At 42.3% G+C, this 13,946-nt stretch overlaps 1 protein-coding gene across 1 annotated transcript in view; it reads left to right on the forward strand.

Moving 5' to 3' along the window:
- NEK7 (NIMA related kinase 7) overlaps positions 1-13,946 on the forward strand; it is a 36,031-nt gene that overhangs the window by 8,042 nt on the left and 14,043 nt on the right. The window contains exons 4-6 of the mRNA XM_026043882.1: positions 4,547-4,609; positions 5,175-5,285; positions 12,689-12,797. Of these exons, the coding sequence (XP_025899667.1) occupies positions 4,547-4,609; positions 5,175-5,285; positions 12,689-12,797 (283 nt within the window). The remainder of the gene's footprint in view (positions 1-4,546; positions 4,610-5,174; positions 5,286-12,688; positions 12,798-13,946) is intronic.

Here is a 13,946-nt window from a genome sequence, read left to right on the forward strand (position 1 = left end):
GGGGGGGACCTGGTTCTCCCTTCTGGGAAAACTGCCAGCTATATACTACTTCAAAAGCCAAAATATATTCTAAGATCTTTGATCAACGGTCTTAAAACATTAGGCTAATTCTTCCTTCATTTCCAGTGCGTGAGAAAGCAGAAAGGTCAGATGTGACTGGAAGTGCATGTCAATGAAGGGGCTGTGGAAGCCTTGGTGCTCCAGAAACCTCATCAAGAGCAGCCAGGCCCCGCGCTCGCTGTGCACGTTTTGTGGCCGTGTGGGCGTCGCGAAGGGGTGTCCRTAGGGCAGCACTGGCAGCTTCCTGGGAAGCTCTGGGTTCCCGGTATTTTAGACCGGTGCTTGAATCYTTTCACCCCTGTCCAGCCCAGACGCTGCCCTTGGGGCCTGTCCCTGCGGATTGGGATTCCTGAGCAATGTGGGAATGCCCTGGGAGCCCACACTGCCCGCCCGTTTGGATTGCCCATGGGGCTTTCCAATGGGAATGCTCATTTCCCGCTATTAAAATTGTATTTGGCCAAAGCGTGGCCAATATTTATGTTGCATTGAAGTGTGCAGAGTGTGCATTTGTGGAACTGGAGCTGCAGTGAGTGGCGAGAAGGGGCTGTGGGGCGGGGAGGACAAGCAGATGGTGACAGAAACCACTCTTGCATTTGCAGTTGTGCCGAGCCTGGATGACGTGGAGAGGTAGCRGTGATCAGGTCTCCTGTAACAGGGTGAAAACTGTTACAATCTGCAGTTTCTTGCTGGAACCATCAGAATACATGGAATAGTGTGTTTAGTCTCTTGTACGCTAGACCTCTGTCTTTAAATGATCACAGCTATTGCAGAGCACTGATCATATAATGATCAGCAGAAGTGTCATCATGGAGGCAAGTCCCTGAACTGTCACATAACCAAGGAAATTTTTTGTCAGTGTGAACTGTGAAATTGCTATTAACCTAAACACGTATGGAACAAAATGGTTTATTTTTAGAGTATAACATGGGAATTGTAAACATCCCATGTCAGAATGGGTACAGGCGTTCGCTTAAAACAACGGCCACAACACACAACTTAAGTGAGCCTTTGTTACTCACAATGTTATGTGCAAGGGCCTGTTTTCACCAAATTGCAGGCTCGTTTTGCATCTGCCTGGCATTGTTCTGTGCTTCCTTGCCTTTCATTCCAGAACTGGAGCCCCTATGTGCAAGGATCAAACAAGGAGCCCTTTTATCTCATGCTTTGCATTCATTATTCATTGGGCATTGTCAGTGGATTGTTACTTGGGGCTTGAATTAGAGATAATTAATCATAGGAAAGCACTTGTAATTTCACACTTTGTGAAACACCCTTGTCTCAATATAGCAGTGCTGTAGTGGCAAAATACCGTAATGCTGATTTTTTTGCCATTCAGCATCATAATTTTTAATATTTATGTTCTGTTGGTCTTTATTTTGCTTATTTGTATGCAGACTTATCTTGCAACAGTCGTGTTCATATTTTGCTGTTGAAATACTTTCTGTTGAGCTACTTTTATACAGAATTTCAAACAAGTACTTTCGTTTTATGGGTTGAGTTGCCATTTAAATGGTGAGATTAAAAAGCCCTTTATCCCTCTAATATCAAAGAGGAAATCCTGGGAAAGCGCTGGGCTTAAGAGCATGAGGAATYAAGTTGACTCCCAACTTGGCTTGTTTTGAAAATTATATTTTGAAGTTAACACTGCTATGTTCATTTGACTTCAGAAGTTGCCTTAAATTGGTAGAAATCCCTGAGTTGCATCAGGAAAGCAGCAGTATGGGAGTATTTTAGGAGATGTACCAATGTTTGCTTATCCTTCTCACCCTCCATGGTGTTTCGTATGAATTACAGTGGGAGGCAGGATACTAAACTGAACAGGCATTTTGCTTCATCTAGTTGACTGTTTCTGCATTCCTCCCTGGCAACAGAAGACTTGTTTGATGTATGTCTTGGTTTATTGTATGTTTGGGGAAAAAGCATTTCTTTTTTTTTTTTTATTTTATTTATTTATTTATTTATTTTTGTGAGGACCTTTTAAATGTCCCCTGGAGTCTCTGTAGCTTTATTTGGATAATTGTTTTAGCAGTTTTGCAGTACAAGCCAAGTAGAGTGTGGAGCCAACAAAGATTCTTATTATACTCTGTGAAAACTGACACACACAAATGTTTAATATTGCTGCTGCTTATTTTTATCTTTTCCACAGCAAACATAATTACTCTGTAGAAAAGTTAATCTTACCCTCACATATTGGGGGCAGCAATTGCTGTTTTTTCTGAAGCCGTAGTATTGCACTGCACAATTCATGTGCAATTCATGGGGGAGAAGTGCCCCCCCAACCTGAATTACCCTGTGATCCTGACCTTATAAGTGCAGCCACAAATTAGGATTAATTGTTAGTCTAATTAACGTCCTTGCAGTCTAATGAAGACGCAGACGTTGCTGTTATTGGCCAATTACAGGGATACCGACACGTGGGGCCCAGTACAGCCGCTGCCCCCAGGTCTCCCCGAAGCCGCCCCACTCGCCCTTCCCGTGTGCCGGCGTCCCCATCCCGAGCTCTTCCCTGACAGAAAGCCGTGCTCGGGGGAGCTGCTCCACACTGGGCTCGCAGCTCGTGCTGCACGTGGCTGCTTGTGGTGCCTTCTGCTGCCCTAGGGGTTCCTGATGCCCACTGCTCAGCTGCAGGGATGCCGCAGCTAAAAYGAGGTAAAAAAGCATAATTTGGGGCCCTGGCAAGCTGAGACCAAACCCGATGTGTCCTTAGGCGTTGGCTGCTGTGCCAGGATGAGGCCCGTGGCGCTGATGGCCAAGGGGGAGCTGCTGGTGGGGCTGCCCTGCGAGGCAGGGGCGGTGAGCGGAGCCTTGGCCTTGGCTTTACTGTCCCCTGCAAATGGAGCGAGTCCCTTGGCAAAGTGGCGGGCTGCTCGTGTGGGACTGGAAACGCCGCCGTGACGCCCTGGCCCCGTGTCTGCGGAAAGTCTGCCTTCCGGGGAAGGATGTACATTCTTTCCAGGTCAGRTTCTGGTCAAAATGTAGCTGAGAAAATGGAAAATTGTATATCTTGGGTCTTCAGAGCATCTTGCTTAGTGATTGTAAGCTTCACAAAGACTCAGTTTTCCCGTGTTGCATAATTCTGTTCCAATATGGATTGAAATGTTCAGTTAGCCGAATCAAAGACAGGTTTGTGACACTGCTGTATGAAGAACAGCAAAAATCTGGAGTCTTGTTTATCGAGCTTAAGCCTGGCCTTTCCCAAGAGCAGCTGTAGTCTTGGCTTGGCAGAGCCTCTTGGGCTGTTTAATAACAAACCAGAAGCACCGAGAGTGCCGGTACTCGGGAACCCCCCCCCAACAAAATGGGGTCTTTTTCTTTCCTGCAATCCCTTGATGCTAGGTATTTTTCTATTCCAATTGTAGAGTCTTCTCAAAGGAACGCACACCAGAAAAGAGAGGGAAAAAAAAAAAAAAAACCACCCAACAAAAATACAGGTATCAGTTTCTGTCCTTAATTGGAAGCAAAGCTTATGAAAAATTTGCTACTACTTTTGGCTTGTTCAGGTGCATTGGCAAATACTCCCCATGCAGATGCAGTCAACAGGCCTTTTCCCCACCTCCCTCCCATAAGGCAGAGTAGTTTAAGGGTAATAGGCTGTAGCTCCTGGCAATCAGAAGGATTTTTGTGCCTGTTTCCATGTCCCCATCCAGCTGGGACTCAGGATGGGAAATTTGTCCATTTTGGGGACTGTGATTCAAGGGGCTTTGTAAAATCCTGTTCATTTTATGAGCACAACTGATGAGTGAGATGTATCGCAGTGCCACTTGGAGCGATTGGGAGGCTGGAAAGAAAGATGACCAGAGATGCCTTAAGCATAAAAAGCTGCATGAGTCAAGGCAGCAGGTTAGAAATAWGGGCTCAGGTAAGCAGATTGAGGAACCCAAATTGCTTCTTGGCTCGCTAAAGAGAAAGACATGGAAAAGTGAGGGAATGGGGGATGACAACCAAGTTTTCATTCCAAGAGAGTGCAAAAATACAGCTGTTAGAAAAGGAAGACAGCAGCGACAACGTGAGAAAGAAGGGTCTGCTCAGAATTAAAACTAGCTCATCTGTGATGGAGACGTGGCAGGAGAAGGAGAAAAGCTGTGGCATTAGGGCTGGAGCTAAACGGAGCAACAAGGAGGGGGGCTATATTGCTGGGCATATATATATTGAACATATACACATATATTGAATATATACAATATCTCTCTCTATATATATATATTCAATATCTGTATAAAACAGATAAGTGGAGATGGCAATTACGTCCTTGAGAAGCTTGTGCTTGTTTCCTATGGAGGAGCTGGTGCAGTGAGTCAGTGCTTGAAGGTCTACAATGTTCACAAATGGACTTGAAACATCAGGAATCCTTTTTTATTGCAACATTGCGGGTTTTTTTCCAGGAAGTGCATAACTTGAACTTCTTTATAGATGCTGTGAAATAATAATGGTGATTACTCAGTTTGCTATTATTACTTAATAAAAAGTTGTTATCTCTTGTGTACAGATATTTGATTTAATGGATGCCAAAGCCCGGGCTGACTGCATCAAAGAAATAGATCTTCTTAAGGTAAAAAGAGTTGTTCAAAAAGTGTACAGCCTTCATCAAAAACTATTTTTTTCCTCATAAACATATTTGAAAAACTGTCCAGTATTGTCTGGAGTTTTTACAAACTTCAYAAAAGCTATTGTGCAAGTCTTAATTCCTTCAAAAATGAACACTGAAAAGTGTTGAGAGATATGTAGCTTGTCAAGTAGAAGTTCTTCTAAATGGTGTAGGTTAACTGAACATGTAGTGTTTCAATTAAAATATGGATTTTAAAAACTGACCTCATTGTTTCAGGTAATAAAAATACGTTGTATGATGACAGAAGTTGCCCATGAACCATGTTATCTCACAGAATCAGTGAAATGAAATTCTRTTTCTAAAACTAACTTCCAGTCACCACGTTGATCCTAAAATGCCTAACTGCTCTTCTGGCAGTTTTAACATSCTTATCTGTAAAAGATTCTCTTAAGCACAAACTTTTATACTGCGATGTAGATTGTTAGGGGGTTCTTTTTTGTCYAAACAAGAAGGTTTCCTTTCGTTCGTGCTGTACATTAAAATGTGCTTTATTCTTCTGCCCTCTCAGCAACTGAATCATCCAAATGTAATTAAATATTATGCCTCATTCATTGAAGACAATGAACTGAACATAGTGTTGGAATTGGCTGATGCTGGAGATCTCTCTAGAATGATAAAGGTAGGAAGTACTACTTTTTAGTATTAAGAGCTTATAATCACTTGTTTGATTGACTTTTTATTCTTGTGTTCATGACTGGGTTGAATGAAATTAAAATGGCAGAATTTGTAAAGGCCAGTGGAGTGTTTACATTGGGATTTGTTTTTTTGTATGCCCTATGTTGATGCATCATATGAATATTTTCTGATGGCCTTGCCCAGAGTGCAAGGGCAGGTGGGAACATAATTACATTGAGTTTGTTGGCACTGGGCAGAGCAGCAGCAGCTGTAAGGAAGGGTGCTGTTTCCACCTCTTCAGTGGGTTCCTTTTGACTGCCTTCCTGCTCTTGGCACAACTGCCTCTTGCGTTAAGATATTCTGTTCCCTCTCTTAGCATTGAAAACAGAGAGCTGCAGTCATGGGGCAGAAAAAACATTTATTCTATAATCTTGTTAGGTGATTTAGTGAACAAGATGATTAAAATGCAGATAACTGCATCATTTTCTAGGTTTAATCAAACACCACCATGTGTTTAGCAGCAACACATCCTTAGAAAAGTGCTCTTTTATGTTCTTTAAATACTTGTTCTTTATCAGAGAAATTTACCAAGAGTTGTTGTTACAAACCTCATATTCTGGAGTTGCTGAACTTATAACCAACATTTTTACCTTCTTTGTTGTCGTCTGACAACCACTTTACTGTGTGCTCCTGCCGTTTTTCTGCTGGGTTTTCACGTGACCCGTTCTGTTTAGGACCTGTGTGAGAAGAGCTCGTGAATTTCTTGTGAATTTCTTAATTACTTCTATACTGTTTTGTTTGTTTGTTTGTTTTGTTTTTTCTTTGAGCTTTTGAAGATTGATAGCTGTAAGGCAGGACAGCCAGCGCTCGCTTCCAAACAGACTGACAGCGMGCCGTTAATATTTATACCCAAATCCGATGTTTTTCTTCAGCTCATGAGTTATTAATTCCGCAGGCTGGCGTTCCATAAAACATAAAGGGAGGTTTGTCTCTTCTTCCGAGTGTCGAGCCCTGACACGGCGTTATTAACGGGAGAGCTCCGTGCCGGGCGCTGCGACCTGCCGCAGCCTTTCCTGCCTCCTCCACTTGGTTTCTTGCTCTGTTTTAATCCGGCGCTTGACTAACATCTCTGGGCCCTCCTTGCAGCCTGCCCGAGCTGCTGGGCTGTCCTTGCAGGCTCCATCCCAGAGGCAGCTTGCGGTGGTTGCGCCCCGCACACAGGGATCATGTTTAATGTAGCAAACGGGGGTTGCTGTTTGATGTTAATGACGGCCCGTCGGGCTGCCATGAAATATGGATGAGGTGTCAGGCCGCGCCGGGGCTCCTGCCGCTCGCGCCGTGATGGGCTGCGCGGGTGTGCGAGGCCGGCGGGGGGGGGGTTAGCAGTTAGACGGTGTCTTTTGAAATAAATATTTTTTAAAATCGCCTGAAAAATAAATGATACGTAATGGGGTGAAACTTCCCAGCAAAATATCTGCCTGCCGCCTTGCTGGCGTAAGGAGGTTTGTTGTGCAAGGGAGGGAGAAAGRTCGCCCTTTGGTTTGTGGTGTTTTTGACGGGGTGGCTCTGCGGGTTTGTTGGGGGCAAAGCCAGAGGAGCGTGTGGGTCATGATGTGATTTGTAGGATCGAGCTTGTTTTTGGATCGTTTAAATGAATGTAGGTTGAACGGCCCTAAAACTGGTATTAATGTCAAAGAAAAACTACAGTCAGGCAGTAGTTCACCTAAAACAAACCAGATTCCTGGGGTATTTCTTACAACACTAGAAGAGCTGCTGTGCCTCGAGTTGACCTYAGGGAATTTGCTGGTTCTTCCCTTAATGAAGGAAGTTCTGAATCTTCAGCTTTTGAGCACGACTTTGCCTGTCACCGCTGAGTGGGCAGCCGAGGGAAATAGCTTGCATTCAGATTGAGGACTGGTAGTGGATGCTAATCAGCTTCCTTCAAATTTGCTATATGTAAATAAATTTTAAAAAAGTGCATAATGAAATAATGCAAATGTGTGCTCGTATAGTGAGACTCGTGCGTTTAGTTGAGTTGATGGAATAATATACAATGATTCACCTCAAAATGTTCTCCATGGCATTGGGGCCATAAATAACAAAAAAAAATCTAATTGCATTAATAAAGAAGATATATTTTGATGATTCAATTAAAAAAAGCTGACGTGCTGGTTCTTTGAAACAATACAATTTGAGCTCTTTTGCAGAGCAGTTAAGATACTAAATTAAGAAAGTTCTTAGTAAGGCTTGTAAGAAGGAATCTTATCAAGATTTTAGATACAGATGCAATAAACATCTAGATCGGTTTCATTTCTGTGGTTATTTTTAGTTTTTTATAGCAAATTATCTTAGCACAGCAAAAAAAAAAAAACCTTTAAACTGAATATGTCACGTAAGATCTCAAGTTAAGATCATGTTTTGGGAACAAGCATGAAAGCTTTCATCTACAAAGTAGAAAATATGTTAGTGCCTCTCAAGATAGATGGAAAATAATTTGAATTCCCCAAAATGTCACCTAGGTGCTTAACTCTCTCTTCAGAGAATACTTTGGTGTGTGTGTTTTTTTCCCATAGGGAAAAACTGGGAGCAGGCTGGTTTTGTCCTTAACCACAGGTACCTATTGCACAAATAAAACACAGTTACAGTTACCTCCTTCCAAGCAGCTCCTGTGTGGCTGCATTGCTAGTTTCAACAGCAACTTTTCCAGTCCTGTTTAAAATCCCCRCGTTCGTCGTTGTGACATCTCATCCCCGGTGCATATTTTGGGCATCAGCTTRTGCAGTCGAGTCAGGCAGGTTCTCCTGTCTGCACGGCCCGGGTTGCGGAGCTCCCTCCTTTCCCATGCAAAAATGTGTTTTCAGTTTGCCCAGATGCAACCATTTCTTACTAAAATGTTCCCTGCRAGCAGCTTGCTGAGATGCGTGTGTTGGGGAGCGCTGTGTGATTCASTGTGATTCAGATAGGGAAGGACACCCTCCCCTGCCCAGCTTCGCTGTGTTGTTTCCTTTTAAACTGAGTGAGCATCGTATTAGGGATGCTCCAAGCCCCTGGCGCCTTGGAACAGGGCCGTGCTGTTGGGAAAGGGGATTTTGGTTAGTGTGGCCATGGGAAATAGCCTGTGTGTGTGAACTCCTGTGATGCAAGAGCTGACGTGTGCCTGACACAGGCTGGAGCAGGGCAGCTGAACCCGTGAGTTTCCATCCACGTGGAGCCGCATCCACCTGCGCGCTGAGGGAAGGTTTCAGCTGGGAACTGCTCTCCCTGAGGCAAACTTGGGGCCAGACTTGATCCTGATTCTTTGCTCCCCATTCTCGTCTGTAGAACAGGCTGCTGCACCCGTTCTATAGATAAAACTATATGTGCTTCATTTCTGAAGCTRTTTGTGCTGATGGACTTCACAGAGTTCGTTTTGTTAATGTGATATTCCAGTGGTGGATGCCAGGAACACCCTGCTCATGCTCCCCTGCAGAAATGTAGTTACAATAAGAGCTTCTGAACTGAACACTGCAAGTAAGTCCTAGAGATTTTCCAAAACTTAATTCTGAGATTGGTATAATTGCTCACTAATGGAGTGTCAGGAATGAATGGGGAAAGGGAGTTAAAAACTCTGAGGGGGGAAAAAATTGAGGTGACTTTAACTCTTTAATTCTGAGATTTAATTTATATGCTTGACACTTGCATCTGGATGCTTGGCGTTGTGGTTTTGGAAGAAGTGTTTGTCCATGATAATGAAATGTTAGTAACCAGTACACGAATGTGGTTTTGTTTTCATGACCTTTATCAAGGTCGTTAATAGAGGAAGATTGCTTTCAAAAGCATTTTTTTTCAGAATTCTGAGGGGGAAGAAAATAAATATATGCAATCATCAGGAAGTGAACTTGCAATCAGCTGTAAAGGATGTTTGGGGGATGCAAAGGTAGATACAGCATATATCTACCAGTGTTTTTGTACACTTCTGAGCAAGTCAGTTTATCATTGGCCAAGTGCTAGTTGCAGCACGTTCAGCTGAAAGGTGGTGTTCATTTTTTGTTAGTATTTGAYGGATTGTTTCAAGTGAGCATTGCTGCTGCTCTTGACACGAGCTGCTCGTGTTGCTGGGCTGGACAAAGCCAGAGGTGGGAGGAAGAACAAGAAACGACGCAGCACAGAGCACAGGGAGAAAGGGCAGAGAACTTGACGCCATCCAGCGAGGTGGGCAGCTGGATGAGGGAGAGATAGGAGCAAGGCAGGAAGCTCCYGGGATGCCTCTTTCCCACTTTGCGCACACTCCCAAAGCGGGGCGGCTGGACTCGGAGATGCGCACGGTGCCCTGGGGGGCCCCGTGGCCCTCTCCATGAGGCCTTGCTTGGTCTTCATGCAATTAAAGCTGGCCGGGACTCGTGCGCTTTCCCGTGGGGGCTGCCCAACCTGCACAGGCTCTTGGTGTTTGGAGAATCCTTTTATTTCCTTAGCAGAAGTTACTGGGAGCATCACTACCTGTCACGCAGGTAGCAGCCCTTGCGCTCCGCATCCTTCTCCTCTGCACGTTCGGATTGAGGGCCACAAGGATGGCGTGGGTAATTCATTGCGCTCTCAGAAGTCTATTTAATAAAGTTGTTAAAAATAACTTCATATCTTTTCGAGGGCCAGAGCGCAGTGATGAGGCACAGAGCTTTGGGTTGTGCTCAGGATTCTCATCAAAATGTGTAAGCAGGAAAATGTTTAGTGGCGCTTATTTAAAGCAAGGGAATCATCATCCTTGCTCATATCCCGTTTACTTTTCCAAATGGTCTTTCTCAGAGGGTAGCTCTAGCCTGAAAAATGCACAGCAATAAATTCAGGTCATCAAAGTGCTTCTTGTGGGCTTGTTTGGCAGTCCGTTTAGGACTGTGTAGGTAGTTTAGACTGTCAGCTTATTGCCTTTTTGCGGGGTATTTCCACAAGCCTCTTTGCTGAAGGTAYTGAGGACCCCTCTTGTGAGAAGAGTGAGGTGCAAGGGGGGGGATATTGACTTTCTCCATCTGGGGAGGAAGATTGTTATCCTGGCTTCACAAGCTCCAGGATCCCTGAGCTCCTTCAGCCTACAGTGCCCGTTACGGTGCTGCACGTTCCTTGCCGTAGAGGTACAGGAAATTATTTATGAATTTGAGAGTGATTGTATTTGCTGTAGGGCATTGAACGGTGTGTTCYGCTGAAGTCTGCGTAGATTTATCTGGATGTGTTCTCCTTTATTCCAATCCATTGCTTAATTTGGTGATGCAAGATAGATACTAGGTGAGGCTGGTCTGCTTCTCCAGTGCATTTTGCTTTTCATTTTTCCCCTCATATTTTCTCTGGTTGGGTAGGAAAGTCTGAGCCATCCTGAGTCGCCGAACATTGCAGCTRTTCAGGAAAGTGGCACCAGAACCAAATGCTGGTGGTGCTGGTTCCTCTATAACCTGCCTTCTTTAGAGCTCGCCAGGGCGTTTGAATTAGCTRACTTATGACCAGGAGGAAAAAAACTGATATTCAAAGCATGAATTTCAATTTTAACTGTGTTGACGTTCTGAAAACTCTCCAGTAGTACTATATGATTCCTTTCTGTTCACACATATGGATGGAAATCTCATGGAATTTTTGTCTTCATTTGTCAAGGGCTTTTTCTTAGAAAACTGTGCCTTGTTTGGGTGTATAATTCTGTGCAAACTTGGTCTTTTTAATAGCTCATTATCTTCATTGCTGTTTTCCTTACTGGTGGACAGCAGCCTAAGAGAATGTTGAGAATATCTGTTTTGAAAAGAGGCAGTGAAATTAATAACTACATAAAACAATATTCATTGAGGTTATTTGGAAGTCTTGGGCCTCATTCTTTAAGTTTAAACATTATTAGCAAATCTAATGGCTCTCTTCCTCTTTTGACAGATAAATGCTTAAAATCTGCCAAGTTAATAACTTTTCTTACTGAAAGCATCAAGAATATTAGTTGTTACCATCACATATGGTTTAAAGGCCTTCAGTAGACTGAGAGGGCATCTTCAGTACTGTGTTATGGCAGGGACTGTCAGAACCCAAGCGGGCTTTCTAATCTGCTCTGGTGTTATAGATGGAAAAAGGAATCAAGTGTTAAAAGAGGTTTTATACTTAAAACCCACATTGTTGAAGCATGCAATTGAAAATCTTTGTTTGAGCCATTTTGTGAACAGTATTTCATCATTGTTTGTACTTAAATTTGAATTAAAAAAAAAAAAGGCTGTTAGAATGTTTAGCTAAAGTGCCTGGTTACAATTATGATAATTTCAGAATGCATTTTAAATGGAGGAACAGTGCTTTCATGTGCACACACTTACATGTATTGTGTATTTGTTTTAAAATGAAAAGAAACCTGCTCTCCATCTTCCTGTTGACATCAAACACTCCTCTGATATGCAAATCCAGCTATGGGGAGAGCAGCTACAYGGGGCTTGTTTGGATTCGGTCCAAGACCACGGAAAAATATATTTAAATAAGTCACTTACATGTTTGCCTCATTAAAATGAAAATGCATTTTGAAATAATCCCTATAACTGGAAACAGTTTTGGTGGAATTTTATGATTCTTGTGTAAATGATGCATTTCACTGGAGCTAAACATCTTTCTCGTACTCCTGTGCATCTCAACTTCACGGTGGCACATTTTATCATATTAACTATATAAAACTTCCTTCTTTCTTTTTTTTCCCCACAGTGATAAATATTTGTTTTATAAACTTGGTGTGCATAAATATATACAGCATTAAATTTGTTCTGAGTAAACTACATCTAATCGTTGTGCTAGTGGTGCTCATACATTTTCTTTGTTTAAAATCTGTTAAAATAAGAATCCTTTCAAGGAAAGCAGCTGACCTTGAGCAACTATTTTTCTGTTTAGTCTTTAGCTGGAAATTTTGTAATGATGAAACTTGCACATTTAAGAATTGGCTGAACTCCAGGTTTTYGGTATTTTTTGACAACTGTATTATTCAGATGCTGAGAATGGTGTTTGAAGGAATTGTGTGTAGCAGAGCATAGTCATGTTTCACATAAGCGTTAACAGGCCATCAAACTGTTACCCAGGATGAGTAAGAGCTGATAATATTGTTTAAACAGAATGGAAAATATTTCAACAGCAGGAGAGGGATCAGTATGGTTTTTTTTGGAAGTAAATAATACTTTTATTTCAGTTTTAAGTATTTGAAGAAGTTTGAGACTAATCCAGTCTCTTTTTCTTGTGTGATCCTTGTATGTGAATGTGTGCTGCTTCCTGTGTTTTTCTGTTTCAAAGATGAGGCTAGAGAAATTAATATTGGTGCAAAGACACTTTGCCTTGATTACACTCTAGTAGCCATCTTTCAGACCTAGATTATCTGTTTCTTTTTCCAGTCCTTTTATGCATATTTTAATTTTTGCCTTTTTTTTTTCTCTCCCCTTCAAGCATTTTAAGAAGCAGAAGAGGTTGATACCCGAGAGGACGGTCTGGAAGTACTTTGTTCAGCTCTGCAGTGCCCTGGAGCACATGCACTCCCGCCGGGTCATGCATCGAGGTACTGACTGCTCCTTATAATAACCTTTTCACTGCATGAGAGTTGAGCTATTTTGGTGCAAATGACCCCAAATAATCATCACSGGATGAGTTTTGCCAACCCCTAATGCAGCGTTGCTTTAGCACCCTGCAAGCAGCAGGGGACGGTGACAGAAGTTTGTGCCTGTAGATGTGCTTTGCTCTGGCAACCATTTGCTTGCTGTACTGCCTTGTGCTACTTGGCTTGCAAATTAGGTGTTTTTACAAGTGATGGAACCTCTGCTGCTGCTGCCCCTCTTCGTTTTGACAAAATTTCCCATTTATCCAAAAAAAAAAAAAAAAAGAAAAAAAAATCTGTCTTTTGTGTTATTTTGGGAACATGAAAATGGCAGCATTGAAAGGATTTTTTACCATGTATTTTAGCATATCCGTGTCTTATGCAAACTGTAATCTCTTCTGTTCAAACTTCTGTGAGTCTCCTTTTAAGTTCTGAGCCACAGTGTGTTGCTCTTGAGCTCAGTGAGAGCTGGGGACATTTGCCTGGTAAAAAATCAGGTCAGTTTGTTTTGAAGACTTACAGGTACCTTGTTAAAAATCATAAAATAAATCTTTTGCTTTTGTCTCTGAAGGATTGAATTAAAATTGAAATTGGGTATTACTTGTGAGAAATAACTGTCTGGGGTGTACATCCTTATTTTGCTTTGTTTCTTCTTGATTAGCCTGATTCTACTGAGGAGTTCAAATAGCCATTCTCCTGAGCAAAACCTACCCCTTCCTTTTTTTTTTTATTTTTCAATGCCTGATGCTGAAGAGAATCAGATTCCTATTTCCAGAAGCATCATGACACTGGAAATGATGAGAAATGGGGTTTAGGGTTTAGTGTATATAAAAATTATTTTTAGTCTGCTGTTTAAAGTAATGAGAGACTTTCTGGTTAGAGTGTAAGCACTTAAGTATAGTTTAATAAGTAATAATGGAATCCCTCTGTATGTTTTTTTAATTTTTTTTTAAGGTTTTCCTGGCCTTTTATTTTTGCTATTCAGGTTGCTTGTGTGATGTTGATACAATTAAAACTTTGAACTGCAGTTTCACTCTTGCTGAACAGCACCGTCAAGTTTTGTTAATTTTATCCATAATTAAAAACCTCTTTCTGTGTGTTATTGAGAAAGTG

The sequence above is a fragment of the Nothoprocta perdicaria genome, unplaced genomic scaffold (genome assembly GCF_003342845.1).
Source record: "Nothoprocta perdicaria isolate Ctin4 unplaced genomic scaffold, notPer1 scaffold_34, whole genome shotgun sequence".
Lineage (NCBI taxonomy): Eukaryota > Metazoa > Chordata > Aves > Tinamiformes > Tinamidae > Nothoprocta > Nothoprocta perdicaria.